The 25,769-nt window shown below is 41.2% G+C and overlaps 1 protein-coding gene and 1 non-coding gene across 3 annotated transcripts; both read right to left on the reverse strand.

The window, feature by feature from the left end:
- Positions 1–3,666: 3,666 nt before the first annotated feature.
- On the reverse strand, positions 3,667–6,902 carry LOC103698019 (14-3-3 protein 6-like). 2 transcript variants are annotated; one of them, XR_602639.4, is made up of 5 exons: positions 6,362–6,902; positions 6,015–6,137; positions 4,241–4,357; positions 3,936–4,138; positions 3,667–3,837 (listed from the first exon to the last, which is right to left on the reverse strand). XR_602639.4 is itself a non-coding variant. In XM_017840797.3 (4 exons), the coding sequence occupies exons 1-4, from the start codon at positions 6,851–6,853 to the stop codon at positions 4,082–4,084; spliced, it is 789 nt and encodes a 262-aa protein (XP_017696286.1). In that variant the 5' UTR covers positions 6,854–6,902; the 3' UTR covers positions 3,678–4,081. The 2 variants fall into 2 exon arrangements, 1 of the variants encoding a protein (XP_017696286.1); XM_017840797.3 differs by having other exon boundaries at positions 3,678–4,138.
- Positions 6,903–18,344: 11,442 nt separating this feature from the next.
- LOC113461326 lies at positions 18,345–18,542 on the reverse strand. Its single transcript, XR_003383541.1, has one exon. It is a non-coding gene; the product is annotated as a U2 spliceosomal RNA (small nuclear RNA).
- Between the last annotated feature and the right edge of the window lie 7,227 nt (positions 18,543–25,769).

Here is a 25,769-nt window from a genome sequence, read left to right on the forward strand (position 1 = left end):
GCTGGTTAGGAGAGAGGCCATGATAGTCAAACATGCCAAGAGATTTCTGCTAGAGCTGGGGGGTTTCTAGAGCTCACTGATGAGGGCCAAGTATTGCTCGTGGACCCTTGGTGCTGATATCTAGGCTAACCAAAGCTGCTACTTCATGTAGAAAGAAATTTATGCCCATGCTCCGGATGTGATGTCTAATATCGGATGGTTGATAGAGGATGGCCAATTAGTGGACATGATAGAGAATGGTTGGCTCTCTGACCTACCCTTGTGTGAGGATCCGTGCAGACGTATGTTTAGTCCGACATCGGTTATTTACTGGATAGATCTTGGATACTTATACAGGATCAAGAAATCCAAATAATACCTTCTGGCTAGCCATTTTGGGTGAGCTCCTGAGTTGTTTAAATGGTATCAGAGCAGACCTGACCCATAACCTATATGAACTAGGGGACAATACATCATGGTTCTATTAGGGCTGACCATGGACCGATCGTGGTGTTTGTGATTAGATTTAAATGAATTTGAACCCTTAACCTGATGAGAACATCAGAGCTTAAATGGATGGAGTATGTGAGGACCTGTGCGGGCGTGTGTTTAATTCAACATCGGTTATTCACGAAGTAGATCTTTGATATTTATACAAGATCAAGGAACTCATATAATATCTTTCGACTAGCCATTTTGAGGGAGGTTCTGGATTGTTGCAAATGGTATCAGAGCGAGCTCGGCTCATAGTCTATGTGGACTAGGGAACACTACAGTCGGGTTCATGAAGGCTGACCATGGGCCTATCGTGCTGTTTGTAATTAGATTTGAATGAATTTGAACATTTAACCTAATGAGGACGTCAGGGCTTAAATGGAGGGAGAATATGAGGATCCGTGCGGGCGTGTGTTTAGTCTTATATCGGTTATTTGCCGAAGAGATCTTGGGTACTTATATAAGATCAAGAAATCCAAATAATAACCTTCTGACTAGCCATTTTGGGTGAGATTCTGGGTTGTTACACCTTGAGGCGGTGGCCAACTATGGTCCGCATGGAGGCCAGGTCAAGCATGTGTGTCTGTGACCTATTCCTTCCTGACGAGAGGAGGTGTAACACTAATCTAGTTGTCCGTCTCTACGACGATCAGCTAGCCGTGGTGGTCCTTTCTCTCGCGATTCTCCTTTTCAATGGTCATCATATGTGGGTCTGGAGGTCTTCCTACAGTCCAAAAGTAAGGGCGAAGGATCTCTATGATTTGTATAGAGGAAGCCGCCTGGAGGCTAGATGGTACTTGGATTTGGAGGCTCGGGATCCACCCTGGAGTTAGCTTTTTTATCTGGAAGGTGGCTTGAGGTAGCCTTCCCAACAAGAGCATGTTGAGTGTCTCGAGGATTAACATCCCTCCGACCTTCCCTTGCTATGATATGGATGATGCGACTGTTGGACATGTCTTGTTCCAGTGCTAGAGGGCAATGCATGTATGGAGGCTCACCACTTCAACCTCGGTGATCCTTCAGTCGAAGATGCATGTCCAGGCCTTTTTTGAGTTCCTGTGGGGTAGTATTAATAGTGTCATCCAAACTTTGGAGTATCCGAGTTGCTTCCATCACCTATCACATTTAGCAAGGCAAGAATGATTTCATCTTCGAGGGGACCAGCCAGGCTGTGAGGTTCATTCTAGAGAGAGCTCTAATTCAGGCTGCTGAGATCACTAACCCATCTTCTATTCGAGAGACTGTGATAGCTCGGGATACCTGAGACTCCTATTCTGCTCCTATAGCGACCTTATTGATTTTCATCACCTAAGAGCCCCCACCTTCGAGCTTCCTCAAAGTGAATTTCGACAGTAGTGTAATTGGTGGCGGCAGTAGAGCAAAAGCAAGGTTCGTGATCCGATGCCCAGACTCCAAGTTAATGATTGCAGGCAAGTGACCGATCTTCGATATCTCAATTTTTGGAGCAAAGCTGAGTGACTTGGACAGGTATCACTTATGTGAGATAGATCTTGAGGGTTGACATCATTGTCGTTGAGGATGATTCTGCCGCAATAGTCGGGTGGATTCAATGCCACATGAGGTTGGCTAACACTTATTTGCTCCTAGATGATATTTGGAGGATTGGGAGAGCATGTATTCCAAGATGCCAGGCATATCTTCTAGAAGGCAACTCTATTGATATTTTATTTTCTAATTTTGTTAGATATATATTCATGCATAACTATCTATCTTATGTGAGAGAGAGAGAGAGAGAGAGAGAGAGAGAGAGAGAGAGAAGTATGAGGTTTTTGAAGTCGTGCTTGGTGCACGAGATGTCAACCACGAACGTCCCTTTCATAAATTTATAAAAAATAAAAAATAAAAATCGAATCCCAAGCCCATGCGGTCCAATTGGGTGCACGCCTCAGTCCACAACCAACAGACTTGATGTGACCGAGATAGATGAATATGGATCAACTGGTTCTGCAACAAACTCCGCACCTATAGAAAGCATAAAAAAGAGACGTTGGCCAACGTGGCTTGTCGTCACTTTGACTGGTCTTGCAGCTCACCCTGCAAAACATTTATCCTAGTGGCGACGCTATCATGTTTTAGTGTCGGCAGTTGATGTCAATGATGGAACCTGGTGTGGCTTTCTTTTTCGATGACAGAACCTACAGTGGCTTTCTCCCCATGTGGCCCTCCCAATGGTCTAACTCCGGTTGCATACGAGGGTAAGCCCTCTTACGCCCCGGTTCTGGGAAGTTTCAGTCCATGCAAATATGCAATCAGAACATTGAAGGGAGAAGCCAGTTAAGTGTCGGTTTTATTAACACACCTATAGCTTCTCTGCTTCTGTGGTCTCAAGTGGCGCCGGTTCTGCTAAAGTTTCCATCCCGTCGGGCCCACCTGCCCACTTGGTCCTTTATTATCAATTTTGGGGCAAAGAAGTGCAATTTTTTTTATTTTTTTTATTTTTTTTTTTTGTTGTTGAAATGGGTATTTCACACATCACATGCAAAGAAGTGCAATTCACCGCCCAAAACACTACTTTTTAACAAATTATAAACCAACAAAAAAGCGTGGTGGCAAAATTTAAAAAAGAATATAGTTGATTTGCAATTACAATATAAACCATCCATTCCCGCTCCAAAATCCCACTTCCCTCGAACCAAACATATCCTCTCTCTTTTTTTTCCGAACAACCTGATTTTCTGATCGTTTATTTGAATATAGAAAACTAGTGAATTCGAACAAGTTTATATAACTAATCTTCCAGAAGTTCTCTCCATTTCGAGAAGTTCCCTCCATTTCCAAAAGATCTCTCCATAAAAATAATTTATTTCTTATTTTTTCCAAGATTTTCGTGAAACCAAATTATCCCCTGCGACGACATGATGGTCCTACCATATCGACAAAAAATGGACTTCTTACTCTCCATCCTTACTTGGAGGTTACGTTTCACTCGAGGGCAGTACTGGGGCCTCGTTTCAGTTGGACAAGGTCAAACGATAAGCCGCGCTTTCCACCCCAGGAAACAAGTGATATCAGAGGGAGTATTGGGCCATTTCCACAAACAAGCAGAACCCAGTTCCATGTAAAAACGTAATAGTTTTCAGCCAAGAAGAGCCGGATACCTGGGATTGTCAGAAAAACAGCCTGTCGAGATTTTCTTTTGAATGAGCTCATCGAGCATAATACTATAACGAATAACAAAAGCAGGCACATAATTGTACATAAGCTATTTCTGTAAATAACATTAGATGAAGTCTGTCATTACATATCATCCAGGAAAGCCATTGTATACCATAAAAGAGGGGGCTTTGACGGCCAGCATATCAGAGTCTGGCATTTTCAAATTCAAACCCAACAGCAGCAAACCTAATGATGATAAAAGGAACAGGCAAAAGCAAAAGATTCAAATTTAAGAGGAAAAGCAGAGAGAGCAAGATAAACTAAAAACACAAACAGAATGATACTTGGAACTTCACGGGGCAGTAGATAGGTGACGAATGGAATGCCAAGACATCAAGCGGCCAGATGAGATCAAGTAATATCTATATCTCTAATGGGGCAAATCAGCGGGGGACCCTTGATCAGCTATGAGGAACCAATGAAATACCAGCTACCGCTGTTCATCCTCATGCTTGGGTGCTTCTTTGATCTCATCTACCCCATCATCCTGGAAACAACAGATACTAATTAATTGGATTCTTGAAGTGAATGTGATCACACATTAAAGATAAAAAAAAATATAGGCTACTTATTTTAAACTTTCAAAGACCTGCATGTCTGAGGTCCACAGGGTAAGATTATCTCGGAGGAGCTGCATGATAAGAGTGCTGTCTTTGTACGATTCCTCACCAAGCGTATCCAGCTCTGCAATCGCTTCATCAAATGCCTAACAGCACCAATCGAAAGGTAAGATTAATATCTTGATAATACATCAAGAGTCGCATGAAATTCCCATTCAAGGATCTAAAGAAGTGCCTGATAGCACAAGATGAAGAAATACTGGGCTTAAATGATCCTTTACATGTTTTTCGGATGGAAGAAAAAGCTCGACCAAAAAAGGGAAAATAATACTGAAACTTTAACCTAAAGGGACCAACAAAATTTTAAGAAGTCTTCATAAACTAAAAACATCCATTAAAGCTTGTCCCAAATGAATTAATAGAATAAGGTGATTTAAAATTTAAGTATAACCCTAACAAAAGATCTTTTTTTTTTTTAGAGGGAGCAGAGAGAGAGAGAGAGAGAGAGGCTAACCCTCCTTGAATCAAATAATACCAGCATTCAACTAACATGAAGGACATATCAGATTGTCAGAAGATCAGATTGTATCCATGTCAGCTTGTTAAACATAATTGTTCCGAAGTACTTGACAAAAGCAATAACATATGCTATATGCCCAATTTTATAGTACATATTCAAACAAGCGATTTACTTCAGGCATTCTGATTACATGCTGATGGAGTTATTCAGCATTGAATAAACACAATGAGAAGAGAGGCACTATAACTCTGATCGACCACAAAAGGAAAAGAAAATATCCTAACTATAAATGCGGTCGTGAATGAGATAGAGATCCTAAACAAATAAAGGATCCTCCAATATTTGAATTGAAGTACTAAATAAAGGAAATCACCTTCGATCAAAATAGCAACAACTTCAAATTTTGAACCCAAATACTAATAAAGGGCATTCACCTAAGTATAAAAAGAGTAAGGCCAAAAATTTTAGTTGCGAAGAAACTAATAACCTTCCAACCCAATAGAATTCTTGACTATTATAGCCTAATCAAAGAACATGAGGTGCCCAATTTCATTCAATCATGCCACAGCTACTAAAACAAATATCCTGCGGTTGAAAAGAAATTGCCCTTTTTCTTAAAGGAAGAAATTGCCCCCTGAGCAAAACACAGCAGAGTCAAAGAAAAGAAAACAAAAATCAAATCAATGATATCATAAAAAGAAAGGGGAATTTTCATAAAAATAATCAATATTTTAACATCTACCTACAAAATATACATATAGACATGAGCTTGTGAGCTCAGATAAAAGACTACCTTGCCGCCCTTCCTTTATTTGATTTAGTGCATTCCAAACCACCTTAAGTAGGCGCATGCATTCACATTTGTCGCATACATCATTTAAAAACACACATCGACCATCAAATCACATCACATAAGTCCATTGCCATTTTAAAGGAGTACAATCCACGAACAGCATCGCTCAAGATTTGTTATTCATCACATCATGCATACATGTTTATATCTTATAATTACAAGGGAATGAGGGAACAATGTGGTCTCAGGTCATCTACTCAGTTGTTGAATTGTCTACCTTGTGTATCTTCTAGGTGCAGAGCTATTTTTCCAAATGTGTATCATTGATTGGCAAATTATGGATCTAAAATATGAATCGAATTTATATATATGAAATATATTCTGGAATTCAAAAACCAACGTTCTAATAATAGCAAGAGAACTATAAACTAAAAGAACAAAAAAAATCAAAATACCAGAAACTGAAAATTCCAAGATCCATTCAGCTCACCTGCTTCGCGAGAGTGCAAGCCCGGTCCGGCGAGTTCAAGATCTCGTAGTAAAACACCGAGAAGTTGAGGGACAGCCCCAACCGGATCGGGTGCGTAGGTGCCAGCTCCGCCGCCGCAATATCCTATCGCATCACATCAGATTAATCATCCCAACAAATCATCACCACCCGTCCATATCAAAACAAATCAAATTAATAACCTAACCCTAACCCTAGCATTGCATGAGATCAAACAACTGGATCTCCGAGTCAGTTCCGAACCCCTAATCCTACAAGCAGATCGGAGCACCGGATCGAATCGGAGCCCTAAACCGAGGGGAGACGAGAACTAGAGAAAGACTGGAAACCTGGGCGGACTTGTAGGCAGCGAGAGTGCTCTCCGCGGCGTCCTTGCGGTCGGAGCCAGTCTTAAACTCGGCGAGGTAGCGGTGGTAGTCGCCCTTCATCTTGAGGTAGAAGACCTTGGAGTCGGAGACGGAGGCGGAGGGGATGAGGCTTGCGTCCAGGAGCTTGAGGAACCCGGAACAGATGCTGGTGAGCTCGGCCTCGATCTTGGCACGGTAGTCGCGGATGGCCGCGACGTGGTCCTCGTTGCCGCGGCTTTCCTCCTTCTGTTCGATCGACGACACGATCCGCCACGAAGCCCGTCGGGCGCCGATGACGTTCTTGTAGGCCACCGAGAGGAGGTTGCGCTCCTCCACGGTGAGCTCCTCCCCCTCCGCCGCCGCCGCCGCCGCCGCCGCGGTCACCTTCTCCATGAACTCCACCATCTCCTCATAGCGCTCCGCCTGCTCGGCGAGCTTCGCCAGGTACACGTTCTCCTCCCTCTCTCCCGCCATCGCTGCCCACCGATCAGAGAAGAAGAACACGGAAAAAAAGTGTTTCTTTTCGTTTTTCTATTTTATTATCAATTATTGTCGATCAAATAAAGAATCAGAAAAAGAATTTGTGCGGTCGTCCGCAAGAAGAGGAGAAGCTGAACGTGAGTCGTTTGGGAATTCCATGCGCTGCTTGGATCCGCCGTTGATCACACACGTGTGGAAGAATCTCGTCTGTTCATTTATGGTGGCGCACCAAAAGGAAGTTTATATGCGGTCGTTTCGACGATAAGTTTATGCAGGGCCAGCTGTGGCCATGCGGATGGGGTGAACCCAGCGTTCAAGGACAGATTAGAAAAGGATTACCGCTAACCATCGCCGTGGGGCTAGTTAAGGAATATTAATTAGTCTCTAACTACCTTCACTATATTTTTTCCAAGAAATAAAGTGGAATCATCATTTAATGTAATATATCCTTCCAATATTACATTAAATGGAGAGAGAAAATAAAAATAATAATTATAAAAGTAATTAGTTATTAAGAGAGAATAAAGAAATACTTCTACTTTTTTTTCATTTCCTACTTTACCCATTAAGAGAGAATAAAAATGAAATGGCAAGGTTCAGTGCATACCACCATGACTGCTTTTGTGCCTACTCTGCCCATGGTGACATGATGCTATTTTAGTAATTTTCAATTAACAAATGGAGATACATCATTATAGCCAACAAATACTGTACTAATAACTTTTCCACTTTAAAATTTCAATCAAAATGCAGAATCAATTAAAATCCAAACATGAACTAATAAAATTCAACATCTTTATCAACTACTTAAAATGATCAACCTTGAGATTGAAACCAAGTCCACGTTGGGGAGGGGGAGGGGGTGTTTCCTAACTACAACAATGCTTCTTCGTGCCCAAAATCCAAGTCAATTTTTTTAAGGGCCATAAATGCACTTGAATGAGCGATGTCCATGTCCTGAAAATTTTTATAAAATGAAAATCATGTAAAATTTTTTTTATAACCTACCACTATATGAATATAAACAATAAAATAAATATGCAATGACGTATACCTTGAAATTTTTATCTAATATTTCAAAGAAAATATGGGGTTCAAGTCCAAGTCACTTGCGACAACCTTCTTCTTTTTTTTGCGAACCATTTGAAACAATGGCATTCTCCTTATTTTCGGGACATTTGTTCACATAATGCCCAGGTTCCTGCACATTGAACAAGTTCTCGTATTCTTTATTGAGTTTTTTCCCGCTTTCAGCCGCCTCTTCTTGGGAAGACGATGGCGGTGGAGAAAGACGACGGCAGGCAGGGTTCGACGAGGAGGGAAGGAAAAAAGGATCCGGGGCAACTATGTGTAATATAATTTGAATCCCACTAATCATCCGGGGTTAAGGGATAATAATTAATCTCCAACCACCTTTATTATATTTTTTTTTAACTGCTTTTTAGAAGCAATTAATATTTTTGGAACAAGCTGCCTTTTGGAAGTAATTAATATTCTTGAAGCAAGTTATCTTTTGGAAGCAATTAATATTCCTGAAACTAGTCCTCCTTTTGAAAGCAATTAATATTTCTGAACCATTGCGGCCATGGTTATCATTTGCCACTAAAAAAACCAGTGATGTTTCTGCTAATAATCTTGTGACTCGTGGTGGGATCCACTTTAAATTGAATGCTAATTTTCGTGGTACGGAGAAAAGGCTGTTTCTTGTCTTGAACAGCTAATTTTCTGCCGTTCATTAAAATGTTTTTTTTAATAATTATTGGTAGAAAAACTTTAGACAGCGTGGTTGAATTTTATGCACTTTTGACCTTGCTGATAAGTGATAAGGCAAAGGTGTCTGCTTACATGCCTAAGCAAATAATAATAATAATAATAATAATAATAATTATTATTATATTATTATTATTATTATTATTAAAGGTGTTCATAAAAAAGTACTTTCGTATAACACTAACATCCCAAAGAAAAGTTATGTTATTGAAAACCCTTGGATCCTGAACAGATGGCAGCTAGCTTTGGATCGGAAAGCCATTGAACGCATGATCGAGTTTATGCAGGCAAACCCCAGTGACTGTTCATGATTAGTGGGTCTAATCAGAAAGGTTCATCTTGTGGACACCATTCGTTGGACCTCGTCTCCGGCTCGCAACGTGGGAAAGGAGAATCTTTTTAACGGCTTGATGTTGTCACGCCCCGGATCCGGATCCGTGACACGGCCGTGCTATTGCCGACTATCGCCCACAGTAGCACGCAGCCTCATACAGGGGTAACAGGTAGCCAAAAAGGATTCATCCTTATATATATATTAAAAGTTTGCAGTACAACCTTCAAGTTTGAAACCAAAAATACAGAACTTCTATGCTATTCAAATGTACAGAAGTATATAAGCTTCTCCAAAAATACGAAGCTCTGTAACAAAATAAAAACATATCTGATGGCGATCACTGGTGAGGATCTGAAAGAAAACGAAACATAAACAGATGTGAGCTACACGGCTCAGTAAGTAATCCTGCATAATCCTACCGGATCAACCAGTAGACTAAACATGTAAATCAGGGTTTTGAGAAGCTGACATGCATGTTTATCTAATAATCATCCTGGCATAATAAGTATGCGGTTTAAACAAAGCAGTAGTGCAAATCACAAAATTTTCATATTATATGCATATGAAACCGTGCCCCGGCATGCCGTGGTCCATTCTCTCGGATGCTACTGCGAAGTCAGACTCGACCACTGGCGGGGCCAGCTCAGTTACTATTCAGCCACTGGCGGGGCAGCTCAGTTACTATTCAGCCACTGGCGGGGCAGGCCCAATTCCAATTCAGCCACTGGCGGGGCAGGCTCAGTTACTATTCAGCCACTGGCGGGGCAGCTCAGTTACTATTCAGCCACTGGCGGCTCAGTCATTCTCAGTAGCATCTTTGAGCCCATTATAGTGCCTCTGGGGCTAGCTAAGACTTTATAAACTTACATGCATGATTAAAATATCAATATCATCAGGTTGCATACATAGCCATAGCTTCTGGGATCATGCAAGTTACTTATGCATTGTAACATATCATGCATGAAACATATGTACTTAAAATAAATGCTTAGGAAAACATTAATAACATGACATGATCTATAATAGGATTAGAACAGGTTACTTACATTCTTCACTAATCATGCATACAATTCAAATTGTATAAAAAACACTGGTTCATCTTATAAAACGTAATACAAGATCTACGATAGGATTAAGACAGATTACTTACATCAATTCGCTTTCCAAATTGCTCAAGTCCAGGTGACAAATCCTTAATCACCTAAAACAACATAATAGGGATTACATTATTCCCTATTTATTTATTATAAAATCTCTTAGTTCATCATATTATGAATTTACTTGCTTGGATCCCATCCAAGGATTTAGCCCAAGTCCAATTTGAAGCCTTTGGGGTTCGATTTAAAACCAGATTGGGTCTGCTGGAACTAACTCAATTTAATTGGGTTCGGACCCAAATCAATTTGGGCTTAATTCGGTTCGGATTTGACCCAATTTGCAGTTTGGGCTCGTCCAGACTTAGCCCAATTTAATTAGGCTCGGGTTCAGGTTCAATTGGCTAAATCAATTTCTTATTATTGGGCTTAACGGGTTTCGGACCCGAACCCGATTCCGGCCCGTTAACCCACTCTTTTCTTTTCTCTTCTCTTTTTCTTTCTTTTCTTTTCTTTTTCTTTTTCTTTTCTTTTCTCTTTTTTTTTTTTTCCTTTTTCTTTTCTTCTCTTCTCTTCTCCTTTTTCTTTTCTTCTCCTTCCCGAAGCTTCCTCCCCTCCTCCTCTCTTTCCTTCCTTCTCTCCCGATCTCCCCCTTCCTCTCTTCTCCGACGATGGCAGGACGGCGAGCGGAGGGGAGGATGGCGAGCGGAGGGAGACGGCCCACGACCGGCGGCGTCCGCGGCCAAGCCCCGCGGCATCCCCGGCCGAGCCCGCGGCCGAGCTCTTGGCTTCCCTGGCCGAGCCCGCGGCCGAGCTCTCGGCTTCCCCGGCCGAGCCCGCACCGGCGACGCTCACGGCCGTACACGGCAAGTCCCCTCCTCCTCTCCTTTCTCTCTCTCTCCTTGGTTCCGATCGGAAGCCCTAGCCATTTCGGCCGGTCCTCCGGTCTTCTTCTTCTCCTCCGGCCGGATCTACGGCCTCTTCCTCCTCTCTCTTTCTTTCTTTCTTTCTTTTCTTTGGTCCTTCCCTCCGGCACCACCCCCTATTCTCTCTCTCTCTCACTCCCAAACCCTCTCTCTTCCTCTCTCCATTCTTCCCCTGTGAAGGAAGAAGGGGGTTTTGGGAGGGCCGAGCCACAGTCGGCAGTGCCACGGCCGAGCTCGCGGCGTCCACAGCCGCGCCTGCGGCTGAGCCCACGACCGCGCCTGCGGCCGATGCCCGCGGCCACACACGGGTGAGTCCCCTCTTCCCTCTCTCCTTTTTCTTCTTTCTTTCATTTTCTTTTCTTTCCTCCCTTCTTCTTTTTCACTGAGACCCCCTATCCCACTGAAGAAGAAGAAGGGGAATGGACTCCGGCCGACTGCAGCCCCCTACCGAGAGCCGGCAGTGACTGCAACTGAGGTCCATGGAGTCCCTCCTCTATTTTTATTTTGGTAACAGGAGCTTACCATTTCCGGGGATGACCTGCGGTGCCTCCTCTCCAACACCTCTGCCGACTTAGGGGTTCCTCCTTCCTCTTGGAGCTTCCGGGCTCTCTCTCTTTCTCTCGTTCGGTGTTTAGGGGGTCTGTCATTTTGGGGTTGCCGGCATAGGCTTAAAGGACTGTTTAAGGATGAGACCCCCTCTGAGAGGTCCCTTCCCTCTCCATTCCTCCATACCTCGGGACTGGCCGCCGCCCCCCTTGTCTCCGGCGCGCCGGCAGCGGCTGTCAGCAGGGGTGAGGGTCACCCCTCCCTGTCGGTCTTATCCCTTCATTTTTATTATTTTTTATTTCAATCCTTATACAGCACTGCCCACAGTGGAATTTGGGCCCAACCCTTAACTAGGCCCATTTCTTATTGGGCCTAGTAGGTTCTGGGCCCGGACATTACATCCTACCCCCCTTAAAATAAATTTCGTCCTCGAAATTAAACATACCCTAGGTTCTGGTTTTCAAAAGTAGTCAACCATTGAGTCATCCTCTAGTTCTCGGTTAGTCTCCCTCTTAAAATGCTTGCTGATAAGATTTTGGCAAAATCATGGCACCTCAAAACTTGAACCTTTCCATCTATGACACGTAGGAGTTCTTTGATCTCTTTCAAAAGAGGACTAATCTTCCTGCCTTAGATTTTAAATGCTATGATTCTTGGCCCAAGAAATTAATTGCTCTCGATTAAGTCCACACAACGGTCGTAATCGGGTTAATAGAAATAGGTGAGAGCATTAGCATCACATACTTTTCATAATCTATAATCTTCTTTCTTCTCTTAACCTTGCCTACAATTTTATGATCAACTTTTATCCTAGCAAAACTTCAAACCCCTTTTAGATAGGTAGATCAAAGATGTCATAGCTAGGAGTAGGGAATATTTCAGGTCTAAGCCCAACCAAGGCACCATCAATCTGTTAATACTAAATTTAAGATGCCAAGATTCTCCCGGGAGTTACCAATAATAGAAAAACTCATGGGTGAAGATTATACAGCTCTCTCTCCAGATTATTCATAGAATCAACATCTTAATTCTGAATAAGAAGATCAAGTTTCTTTGTCAAAGTATCAACTGCTCTCGATTACCCGATCTATCACAAGATTAGATCATAAACAACTTCAATCCACCCTTGATAGTTATTCATCAAAGTCAATTGACAACCTTAATTTCTTTCAATCAGATGGAGGGTTGATATTAATTAAAGAAACTCAAGCTTCAAGTTTAGGAGGACGGAGGTTTATATCAGCATATTCCAGATCTGAGATCAAAATTGATGATCCGTTAATTCTAGTCTCGAGATGCTAAGAATTTCTTAGCATGACATAAAACTGGAGAATTTAAGGTAGCACAGCGATATCCCAAAAAAATCCGATCATTTTCTTTTCATTTATCAAGGAAAATCCTACTACAGAAGAAAACAGATCAAATCTTTTATTATTACAACTTTCCGAATCAATGGAATAATACTACAGACCAACTTAGAGAACTAATTCAGCCCACTATGTTTTCGCTGCGCACTCTGATTCAAAACATCAATTTTTTTTTTTTTTTTTTTGAATTCATTAATAACTTTTGATCGCCATACTATTTGTCTACCAACAGAACTATTTAATCCTTCATATGTATTTGCACTTCAAATCTTTCCTCCATCTAGATCATATGTTACTTAGCTAGAACTTCCTTTTACCTTTTCATGAACGAGTACAGAAAGGGTATCCCAACATAAGATCCCCTTAAATAAGTAACGATGCTTTAAATAAATTTTACATTTTCAGCAACTTCATTCATATAAAATGAGCCAAAAATATTCTTCAAGATTGGAAATTATCCCAGAATTTACTAAATGACTTTCAATCAAAATACCAATCTTACATTGTAATTTGAAAAGATCTAATATGTCACATTCCAAGTAAACAAAGGAGAAACTCTTAAATGTCATTCTCAGATATATTTTCTTTCTATACAATAGTTTCATGCATAATTGTCATACCGATTTTAACCTCGAAGAATATAAAAGCTTTCCTTGTCCAAGCCTTAAACAACTTATGAATGAACCCTATCTTGCCATCAAAATAATTAACTTCAAACTAGAAGTATTATCCACAGTATCCGGTATCAAGTTAAACTTCCAAAATCACCTATATACTGATACACCAATAATCACCATGTACCTTAATATTCCATAGCTAGTACTCCACTTAATATCAGTCAAAATATACTTTAATCATAATCCAAAATACAAATTACTCCATCGAGAAATCTCCAAACTAGCTTATTCTTATTTTGGCATGGCTCGCTACCATTCTGTTTGAAAACATCAAAAATTTTTTGTAGTCTTGAATCTTGAATTCTGATACCATCCCTGTCATAATCATGCCCCTCGAATGATTTTGTATTAGTCCTAACTTCTTTCTTTTTGTTGCTCATTGTCACCTATCAAAATATTTGTGTCAAGCAATTTTCGTGACTGACCGATGATACGACCAATAAAATCTTTTCTTTTTTTTTCTCTTTCCAAGTATGCAGAATCTTACCGAATGAGACTTAACTACCCATTCCCTTATTAAAATTTGAAATTTTTTTTTTTTTTTTACTCATGATTAACCTATTGCTCTGATACCACTAGAATGTCACGCCCCGGATCCGGATCCGTGACACGGCCGTGCTATTGCCGACTATCGCCCACAGTAGCACGCAGCCTCATACAGGGGTAACAGGTAGCCAAAAAGGATTCATCCTTATATATATATTAAAAGTTTGCAGTACAACCTTCAAGTTTGAAACCAAAAATACAGAACTTCTATGCTATTCAAATGTACAGAAGTATATAAGCTTCTCCAAAAATACGAAGCTCTGTAACAAAATAAAAACATATCTGATGGCGATCACTGGTGAGGATCTGAAAGAAAACGAAACATAAACAGATGTGAGCTACACGGCTCAGTAAGTAATCCTGCATAATCCTACCGGATCAACCAGTAGACTAAACATGTAAATCAGGGTTTTGAGAAGCTGACATGCATGTTTATCTAATAATCATCCTGGCATAATAAGTATGCGGTTTAAACAAAGCAGTAGTGCAAATCACAAAATTTTCATATTATATGCATATGAAACCGTGCCCCGGCATGCCGTGGTCCATTCTCTCGGATGCTACTGCGAAGTCAGACTCGACCACTGGCGGGGCCAGCTCAGTTACTATTCAGCCACTGGCGGGGCAGCTCAGTTACTATTCAGCCACTGGCGGGGCAGGCCCAATTCCAATTCAGCCACTGGCGGGGCAGGCTCAGTTACTATTCAGCCACTGGCGGGGCAGCTCAGTTACTATTCAGCCACTGGCGGCTCAGTCATTCTCAGTAGCATCTTTGAGCCCATTATAGTGCCTCTGGGGCTAGCTAAGACTTTATAAACTTACATGCATGATTAAAATATCAATATCATCAGGTTGCATACATAGCCATAGCTTCTGGGATCATGCAAGTTACTTATGCATTGTAACATATCATGCATGAAACATATGTACTTAAAATAAATGCTTAGGAAAACATTAATAACATGACATGATCTATAATAGGATTAGAACAGGTTACTTACATTCTTCACTAATCATGCATACAATTCAAATTGTATAAAAAACACTGGTTCATCTTATAAAACGTAATACAAGATCTACGATAGGATTAAGACAGATTACTTACATCAATTCGCTTTCCAAATTGCTCAAGTCCAGGTGACAAATCCTTAATCACCTAAAACAACATAATAGGGATTACATTATTCCCTATTTATTTATTATAAAATCTCTTAGTTCATCATATTATGAATTTACTTGCTTGGATCCCATCCAAGGATTTAGCCCAAGTCCAATTTGAAGCCTTTGGGGTTCGATTTAAAACCAGATTGGGTCTGCTGGAACTAACTCAATTTAATTGGGTTCGGACCCAAATCAATTTGGGCTTAATTCGGTTCGGATTTGACCCAATTTGCAGTTTGGGCTCGTCCAGACTTAGCCCAATTTAATTAGGCTCGGGTTCAGGTTCAATTGGCTAAATCAATTTCTTATTATTGGGCTTAACGGGTTTCGGACCCGAACCCGATTCCGGCCCGTTAACCCACTCTTTTCTTTTCTCTTCTCTTTTTCTTTCTTTTCTTTTCTTTTTCTTTTTCTTTTCTTTTCTCTTTTTTTTTTTTTTTCCTTTTTCTTTTCTTCTCTTCTCTTCTCCTTTTTCTTTTCTTCTCCTTCCCGAAGCTTCCTCCCCTCCTCCTCTCTTTCCTTCCTTCTCTCCCGATCTCCCCCTTCCTCTCTTCTCCGACGATGGCAGGACGGCGAGCGGAGGGGAGGATGGCGAGCGGAGGGAGACGGCCCACGACCGGCGGCGTCCGCGGCCAATCCCCGCGGCATCCCCGGCCGAGCCCGCGGCCGAGCTCTTGGCTTCCCCGGCCGAGCCCGCGGCCGAGCTCTCGGCTTCCCCGGCCGAGCCCGCACCGGCGACGCTCACGGCCGTACACGGCAAGTCCCCTCCTCCTCTCCTTTCTCTCTCTCTCCTTGGTTCCGATCGGAAGCCCTAGCCATTTCGGCCGGTCCTCCGGTCTTCTTCTTCTCCTCCGGCCGGATCTACGGCCTCTTCCTCCTCTCTCTTTCTTTCTTTCTTTCTTTTCTTTGGTCCTTCCCTCCGGCACCACCCCCTATTCTCTCTCTCTCTCACTCCCAAACCCTCTCTCTTCCTCTCTCCATTCTTCCCCTGTGAAGGAAGAAGGGGGTTTTGGGAGGGCCGAGCCACAGTCGGCAGTGCCACGGCCGAGCTCGCGGCGTCCACAGCCGCGCCTGCGGCTGAGCCCACGACCGCGCCTGCGGCCGATGCCCGCGGCCACACACGGGTGAGTCCCCTCTTCCCTCTCTCCTTTTTCTTCTTTCTTTCATTTTCTTTTCTTTCCTCCCTTCTTCTTCTTCACTGAGACCCCCTATCCCACTGAAGAAGAAGAAGGGGAATGGACTCCGGCCGACTGCAGCCCCCTACCGAGAGCCGGCAGTGACTGCAACTGAGGTCCATGGAGTCCCTCCTCTATTTTTATTTTGGTAACAGGAGCTTACCATTTCCGGGGATGACCTGCGGTGCCTCCTCTCCAACACCTCTGCCGACTTAGGGGTTCCTCCTTCCTCTTGGAGCTTCCGGGCTCTCTCTCTTTCTCTCGTTCGGTGTTTAGGGGGTCTGTCATTTTGGGGTTGCCGGCATAGGCTTAAAGGACTGTTTAAGGATGAGACCCCCTCTGAGAGGTCCCTTCCCTCTCCATTCCTCCATACCTCGGGACTGGCCGCCGCCCCCCTTGTCTCCGGCGCGCCGGCAGCGGCTGTCAGCAGGGGTGAGGGTCACCCCTCCCTGTCGGTCTTATCCCTTCGTTTTTATTATTTTTTATTTCAATCCTTATACAGCACTGCCCACAGTGGAATTTGGGCCCAACCCTTAACTGGGCCCATTTCTTATTGGGCCTAGTAGGTTCTGGGCCCGGACATTACATGTCGCGTAGATCCGTCCGTCATTGGATCAAATGGTCCAGAATTTTTTGCCGTTTCACACTCAGCTGAGGCTGGAGGCAGGCGGACAAAGAATATTTATTGGCTAATTCTGAAGTCCAGGTTTTACTAATCAAGAATTAAACCCCCGGGATTAAACCCCCGATCTCTTGCTTGGAGGCAAAAAAAAAAAAAAAAAAGCACAGTCCGAACTAAAATTCGTGGTCACTTTATTAGCAAGTTTACAATACTCTTGCAATAGTTTTAGCCATGTTTATCCAATTTATTGAATTAAAAAAAAAAAATACAAGCCAATCCTTATTAAATTGGTTCTATGATACAGTATAATATTAAAATTTAAGCAAATGAACAGAGTTTGCTAGAAAAATTTCAAATGCGGCATATTGATCTCTTTGTCTCTCTTGAAAACTACTTCTATAATTTTATCTCATATATTTCGAAATATCAGACAAATTATCAATAAATATTTTATAACGTAATATTTGACATTGTAGCATAAAGACATTGAAATGAACTTTTCACTAGTAAGTTTTGCAATAAGTTTTCATCAATAATTAATTTATTATTAATTAAATATAGAAATAAATAAAATGATATAATTAATAATAATTTGGTAAAATTACTATTAATTATAATAAATAATGCATCAATAAAAATATAACCTACCTATCCAAAGTCAGTAAGCTATCGCCACCTGAAAGTAAAACTTAAGCTCCATTGGGATTTGGGAGCCAAAGTCATTTTTGATCATTTTAGTTTAAAACAGTTTAAAGTTGATTTAAGCCTCAAAATGACTTTGGGGTTCTACTTTGACACTCAACTAGAAAATGATAAAAACTTAATTTTATAAATGTGACTTTTGGTATTCTCAGGGATCACTCACATCCCAATAGTGTTGTTCGGATTATCTGACTAATTCCCACCTAAACTCATCATTAAATTGCATTCAATCAGAATCATTACTTCACACCTTAGCATATTTAGATCCAGCCATAAATGACATTGTGTTGTTTCATCACATGATATAATCATTAAAATTGTCTAACTTTTGGTAAACAACCTTGCTAAACACCAAACGATCACATGGAACTTGCTGAAATGAAAATTATCAGCAAATATAATAAAAAACTGAGAAAATCCGAGTTTCTTTGCTTTTGAGGGGCAGATGTTGTTCCAAAAATTCAAGTTCGATTGTTTAAAGAAACGTTTTCTGAAAATTAAACAACAGTAGAGTCGTGCCCCAGTCCAATAGGGAGGGTACCCCATTTGCAATTTAGATTTGGTAGTTGGGTGCGCCCGGCCCGTGCCGTAGTGCAACGCATGGGCGACGCTCGGGGGCCCCGGTGGCAAGCCACCGTGAAGGACCCTCCCCCGTAGAAAAATTAATTTAATATCATAGTGGGCCAATGGCCCACGTATCAGATATTAAACTGATAAGAACAGATACTACACTTGATCTTAGCCAAAAGGCCGAGAAAGGTATGAGTGTAACGGCCCGCTCCCACCTCCTTTTATGCCAAGAGCACTTTATCCACATGTTGCACGTGGCCGATGTGGGACTAAGGACAAACGGCTCCTAGAATTCATCTCGTTCAGTTCTTCATCAGCCTTCACGGTTTGATGATAAAAAATCTGTTGTCATTGGAGAGGGCATGAGTTTCTTCTTTTTAAGAAAAATATGTCTTTAAAGATAGAGTCAATGGATTGAACCCAATAGAATTGCACATGAGAGTGAAAAGAAAATAAATTTTAATGCGACATTATTATTTTTTTCAAGGATTACATGAAGTGCTTGTTGTTTTATCAATCATTTATTTTTTTGATAGTGAAGAAGTGAAGATATAATTTATATGAGTTAATAAATTTTTTCAGGGGTGTATCAAAAAATGCATTGTGTTTCACCATGTAGTTCTTTTATACTGCATTGTTTGATATCAAAGTTTGAGATTTTATACCAATTCCTTCTCTTTGACATTCTTGCTCATCCTTGCTTGTGCACGATTGGTCTAAGGTCACCAACTCCAAAACAACATCACATCATGGTTCCAATATCATATGTCATCATGATTGAAAAATACCATCACAATTATTGACTACTAAATATTAAAATATTTAATAAAGGAAGCTTCCCCCAATTTATTAAGGAAGTGAAAGCATGACTAAACGAAAAAAAGAAAAAAAGAAAAGGAGGTAGTAATTACAATGAGAGTTTTACGTCTTCAAGTAATCTAAAGTGTGTTACGGAAAGAGTAGATGGTAAGAAAAAAAACTTGTCGGTTGAGACGTGATGTCACTGTCCTTAAGAATAGATCACGTCTCTCGAAGAATAAGTCTGGTGCAGCAGGTAATGGCGGCCTATCCTCCAGGATACAACAACCGGATCACTCTAAGCGTACACTCGCAGATATAGTGACACTAGCGAACAGCTCAGAATCGCTCAGGAACACAGAAAACAGAAAGGAGTATGAAGAGGAAGATAAGGAAAAATATTCTGATTTTTAATCCTTGGATCTGATAGTGTTTAAAAAGAAGGAAGAGATGTTTTTAAAGAACACGATGTTTACTAAGAGACAAAACTAAAATCATTTTAAAATTTAAATTCAAAAAACTAAACGGCAAAAAAAAGTTAAGCCCAAGCCCAACACCCGCACCATCCACCAACACGAGCTTAAGTTTGAAAACGTACCAAATGCTTCTAATGAAAGGGCACTTAATTAAAAGATGCGAAGAGGTTTCAATACTTGTACTGTGATGGGACTTTCAAAGCTTGCTGTCGAACATATTTTTGGCGAGAACTTGACTGTTTACAGCCTATTCTTCAAGGCAAGGCAAAGAAAAGATCTACCTTCTTAAGCACAACTGCTTTTCACATTGCCATATAAAACGGGCAAATAAAAACTCCATTATTGATAAATCTACGACAGGAATCTATTGAGAAGATGTCATTGGTAAACTTGCAAAACCGATGCGTCAGCAATTCTTGAAGATCCGATAAGTGATTAGAGATCAAATAAAAACCCAAGTTGAAGGCCAGAAGCCAAGTCTATCAAGAGAGCCTTGCATATGCTTAAATACACACGATTTATCTTCCAAGCAGAAATTTTGGGTACGTTGCTATATATGATCATCAATAGAGACTGACATGATAACTCCATCGAGCTCAGGAAGCACTAGATATTTATGTTAAATTGCAACTTTTACAATTGAAGTTATATTTACGAGATTCAATTTATTATGCGGACAACATTAGTGAGAGCCATATATCTAACATAAATCACATATATGTATGTTAAAGGTATGGATCTAGAATTAGCAACATTCTCTCCTAAAATTGTGTACATTACAATTTCATCTTTCCGATGGCATAGTTGCCCTACCCATAGTTATCATTGCCAGCCTAGCCAGTTATCGAACTACATGTGTAACAACTCGTGCGAGCGTGTGTTTAGTCCCATATTGGTTATTTGTTGGATAAATCTTAAGTATTTATACAGGATCAAGTAACTCAAATAACATCTTCCGGCTAGCCATTTTGGATGAGGTTCTGAGTTGTTACAAATAGTATCAGAGCCGACCTGGCCTATAATCTATGTGGATTAGGGGACACTGTAGCACGGATTCATGGAGGCTGATTACGTGCCTATCATAGTGCTTGTGATTAGATTTGAATAGATTTGAACTCTTAGCCTGACGAGGACGTTAGAACTTGAATAAAGGGAGTATGTGATGATCCATGCAGGCAGGTGTTTATTTCTACATTGGTTATTCGCCGATCTTGGGTACTTATACAGAACTAAGAAATACAAAAAGATACCTTCCGGCTAGTCCTTTTGGATGAGATCCTCTATCATGACAAATGGCATCGGAGCAGACCTGGCCCATAACCTATGTAAACTAGCGAATAATGCAGCACAGGTTTATGGAGGCTGACCATGGGCCTATCGTGGTATTTGTGATTAGATTCAAATAGATTAGAACACTTAGCCTGACGAGGACGTTAGGGACTGAATAAGGAGAGTATGTGACGATCCGTGTGGGCATGTGTTTAGTCCCACATCGGTTATTCGCCGATCTTGGATACTTATACTGGACTAAGAAATCCTTAAAAATACATTCTGGCTAGTATTTTTTGGTGAGATCCTAAGTCATGACAAATGATATTAGAAAAAATCCGGCCCATAATTTATGTAAACTAGGGAACACTATAGCATAGATCTATTGGGGCTAACTATGGGACGATCATAATGCTTGTGAATAGATTTGAACTCTTTTTTTTTGATAAAAAATATATTTGAACTCTTAATCTGACGACAACGTTGAGGCTTAAATAGGAGAGTATATGAGGACCAATGCGAGTGTGTATTGAGTTCCATATCGATTATTTACTAAATAAATCTTGAGTACTTATATAGAATTAAAAATTTTAAATTAATTTTTTTTGATTAATTATTTTAGATAAGGTCCTGAATTGTAAGATTATGTATCTATGATTACATTGCAAAAGGTGCCCCTAATCTATGATTACATTGTAGAAGGTGAAAGCGCATGGGGACTCACCTGGAACAGCCGCCCAAAGGAGCCCCCGGCATCTGCGCCACATATTTAAGAGGCCCACCCATGACTTTGTTTACTCCCACACATTACCGTTACGGAATAATCGTTATTTATTAAAAAATAATAATAAACCAACACCGAAATATTCAAAGTTCCGATGGATCAATTTTGATGGATCTGTTTCGAATGGAGGTACGCAGAATTGTTAGAAACCTGCCCATGCCGCTGATATTTCAAAACAAAAATCAGATGGCAGCGGAAAGGGGGCATGTGCGGGATCAACGTTCATCGCATGAACGTTGTTTCGAGACCTTTCGTAATTAGGTAAGAATTAAAACTTTTAAAAACATTAGGAAGATCAGATCTTCACCTTGCGCGGGTAGATGATCACCGCAAATCTGAATTCGTGGTTTTTGGAAGAGGGTTCGCTTGAAGCCGTTCAAACGTCCGGCCTCTACGGGTATCCACACGAAGTAGAGGACCGATCAAATCTTTCTTGTCTTCCCGGGGTGCTAGCTCCCTTGCAAAGACTTCTTTTGATGGCTGATCTCCTCTCTTTCAATCAACCCTTGATTGTGCTTGAGAGGAGGAAGAAGAAGGATGAAGATGGGAAGAAGATCAAAAGCCCCTGCAGCCTTCTTCTCTTTTCATGCGTTGGAGCCAAGGAAGAAGACCAAGAGGAGGGAGACGCCTCCTCTTCTTTTCCCTTTGCTGATGGCGGCTGAACCAAGGAGAGAGGAGGCCACGGCTGGAAGGAGGTTATTCACCCTCCTAGGGTTCCGCCAAGGCCTCTCCTTTTAAAGGTGTGGAGCTCCTAACTTTTAGGAGCTCCTTATTTTCTTCCAAAGAGGGGTGCCGGCCCCTCTCTTCATGCCGCACCAAAGAAGAGCAAAGGAGGGGCGTGATCCTTCTTTATTGTGTTGCCCTAATCTTCCTCTAAGGAGGATTAGGTGTCCCTCTTACGGCTAAGTCCTAATCCTATTAGGCTTTAACCAAATCATGAATCAATTGGGTTCAATCTATGCTAGTCCTAATCCAATTAGGACTTGAATGAACCATGACTCAATTGAACTCTTCAATCCTAATCCAATTAGGAGTCATGTTGATTCATTAGATTAATAATTAATTAGGACTTAAAGAATCCTAATCCAATTAGGATTTGTTTAATTTTAGTCCTAATCCAATTAGGACTCTATTTGAATCCGAAGTCCTAATCCGATTAGGACTCTAGGAATCCTATTCCAAGTAGGAATCCTATTCCAAGTAGGAATCCAATTTTGATTCAAAACTCCTAATCTCATTAGGATTGCAGGAATCCTATTCCAAGTAGGAATCCCAGTCCTACTCCAACTAGGATTTTCAGTCCTAATCTAATTAGGACTCTAGGAATCCTACTTGAAGTAGGACTTTTTGTTTCAAGTCCAATTAATTAATTTCCTTTGTTCCTTCTTCAGCTTCTTATCAATCGAATTGATTATTTGTGATTCATAATCACTTTTCAACCATCGGATCGGTCAATACTTCTGGTGTGTGTGACCCCATAGGTTCTACTCTGACTGGTAGTGAGATATATTGTGATCTCTATCACAATATCATTGAAAACTCCTTTCAATGGGTTGGAACGATTCCAACTCAACTCATTAGGGTTTATCGATCATCGAGATAATCCCTGTGAGTCCCACCATCCACCAGTGACACCTAGCAGCATGTAGTGGCTACCCAGCAGAATGGAATGATGAACCTCTAGGTGCAGTTAACGTGTGATACAGTCCTACTATCGTAGATCCCTACAGGACGGAGGTCATGGACAACTCGTCAAACCCCATCGTCTGTCATATGTCAAGATTTATTCGACTCGAGTTCGATAGTGGAAAACGTTTTCTCCACTTTATATTACTGCCCTGGCCAAGGTCTTAGAACTCAGTCTAACAAATCACATAGGATCACTCCTCTTCTATCAAGGTCGATAGATTCCTTGTAGGTGCATACCCTACTCCTACAGTGAACCTACTGCAGCCAATCTACACTGCATGGACCCATATGGCTAGAGACCATGTATGTGTGCAGTCAAACTACAATAACCTCACTGTGAGTAGCCGAAGCACTGCTGGTCAAAGGACCAGTCACACTACTGCAACATCAAGTAAGTCACTGACGAGTGGATAGACATCCAAGTGACTTCTTGTCTTGGTCACGCTCAGTACCCTTATTCTCTAACAAGCACCTGCACTATCAGTTCAGTATCCCCACACTGTGGACTCAAGTCTCGTCCATCCAGAAGAAAAGTGATCTGTGCACTGATCGGATCGATCACCGTCCTCGTGATGATCCATTGATCAGGAGCATTTAGAAATTAATCACCAATGATACATGGCTCAAATTCTCAACTCTTGAGAATATGCATCATCATCTTATTAATTTCTTGGACGATTCATAGACACATAGATAATATGAATGAAAAGATGCCTTTTATTTATTCAATAATAAATAGTCAAGTACAAAATTATGTCCCTAGAATTAACAATGTGTCAGCCAGATTGGCTTCTAGGGCATACTTCTAACAATCTCCCACTTGCACTAAAGCCAATCAACCATAAACCTAAGCCCCATCTTCTCAAGATACGCTTTAGTTTTTCTGCCGACTTAGCTGCTTAGTGAATGGGTCCGCCACATTTTCTGTGGAGTCTACTCTCTGATCCTCTACTTATTTTCTTTCGAGGTAGTCGCTTATTAGGTTAAACTGCCGCTCTATGTGCTTTGATTTCTGGTGAGACCTTTGGCTCCTTAGCTTGTGCTATGGTGCCTTTGTTATCGCAGTAGAGTGTTATGACATCTGATGACATTACACCTAATTCTGCAATGAACTTTTTAAACCAAAAGATTTCCACTGCACCCTTAGAGACGGCTTAACATTCAGCTTCTAAGGTAGAATCTATAATGATCGGTTGTTTGAAACTCTTCCAATTTGCTGAACCACCATTGCACATATTCTGATGTAGACTTTTTATCATCAATATGTGTGCATCCTTCTACCTTCAACTCTGATGATCCTCCAAAGACTAAGAATAAATCTTTAGTTCTTCTCAAGTACTTAAGAATATTCTTCACAGCTGTCCAGTGTTCCTTACCTGGATTTGACTGATATCTGCTTGTGACACTCACAGCAAGAGCTATATCAGGTCGTGTACATAGCATGGCATACATGAGGCTCCCTATTGCTGATGCATAAGGGATCTTGCTCATGCATTGAATCTCTTCAGATGTGTTGGGGCACATCTTCTTGGAGAGATGAATTCCATGCCTAAGGGGTAAGAGACCCCTTTTGGAGTTTTCCATGCTGAACCTTTTCAGCACTTCCTCTATATACATTTTCTGTGATAGGCCAAGTATCCTTTTAGATCTATCTCTATAGATCTTTATTCCCAAAATATAGGATGCTTCCCCAAGGTCTTTCATGGAGAACTCTTTTGACAACCAGACCTTGACCGAGGTTAGCATGGGAATATTATTTCCTATCAGGAGGATGTCGTCCACGTATAGTACGAGAAATACGACAGCGCTCCCACTAACCTTTTTGTAAACACACAGTTCCTCTTCATTTTTGATGAAATCAAACGTTTTGATTGTGTCATCAAAACGAGTGTTCCAACTCCGAGATGCTTGCTTTAGTCCATAGATGGACCTTTGCAGCTTGCAGACCTTGTGATCTCCATCACTGGAAGTGAAACCCAGAGGTTGTTCCATATAGATATCTTCATCAAGATATCCATTCAGGAAAGCAGTTTTCACATCCATCTGCCAGATTTCATAATCATGAAATGCTGCAATGGCAAGCAGTGTTCGGATGGATTTCAGCATGGCTACAGGTGAAAAGGTCTCCTGATAGTCAATGCCTTCGCGTTGACTATACCCTTTCGCCACCAGCCTTGCCTTAAAGGTCTCTACCTTTCCATCCGAACCTATTTTTCTTTTGTAGATCCATTTACATCCAATAGGTACAATACCTTCTGGTGGATCTACTAAGGTCCAGACTTGGTTGGAATGCATGGAGTCTAACTCTGACTTCATGGCTTCCAGCCATTTCTCGGAATCAATATCAGATATCGCCTCATCGTAGGTTTTGGGATCTTGTGTATGATCCCTATCTCCCACTAGG

This window comes from Phoenix dactylifera, unplaced genomic scaffold (genome assembly GCF_009389715.1).
Source record: "Phoenix dactylifera cultivar Barhee BC4 unplaced genomic scaffold, palm_55x_up_171113_PBpolish2nd_filt_p 000064F, whole genome shotgun sequence".
Taxonomy (NCBI): Eukaryota; Viridiplantae; Streptophyta; class Magnoliopsida; order Arecales; family Arecaceae; genus Phoenix; species Phoenix dactylifera.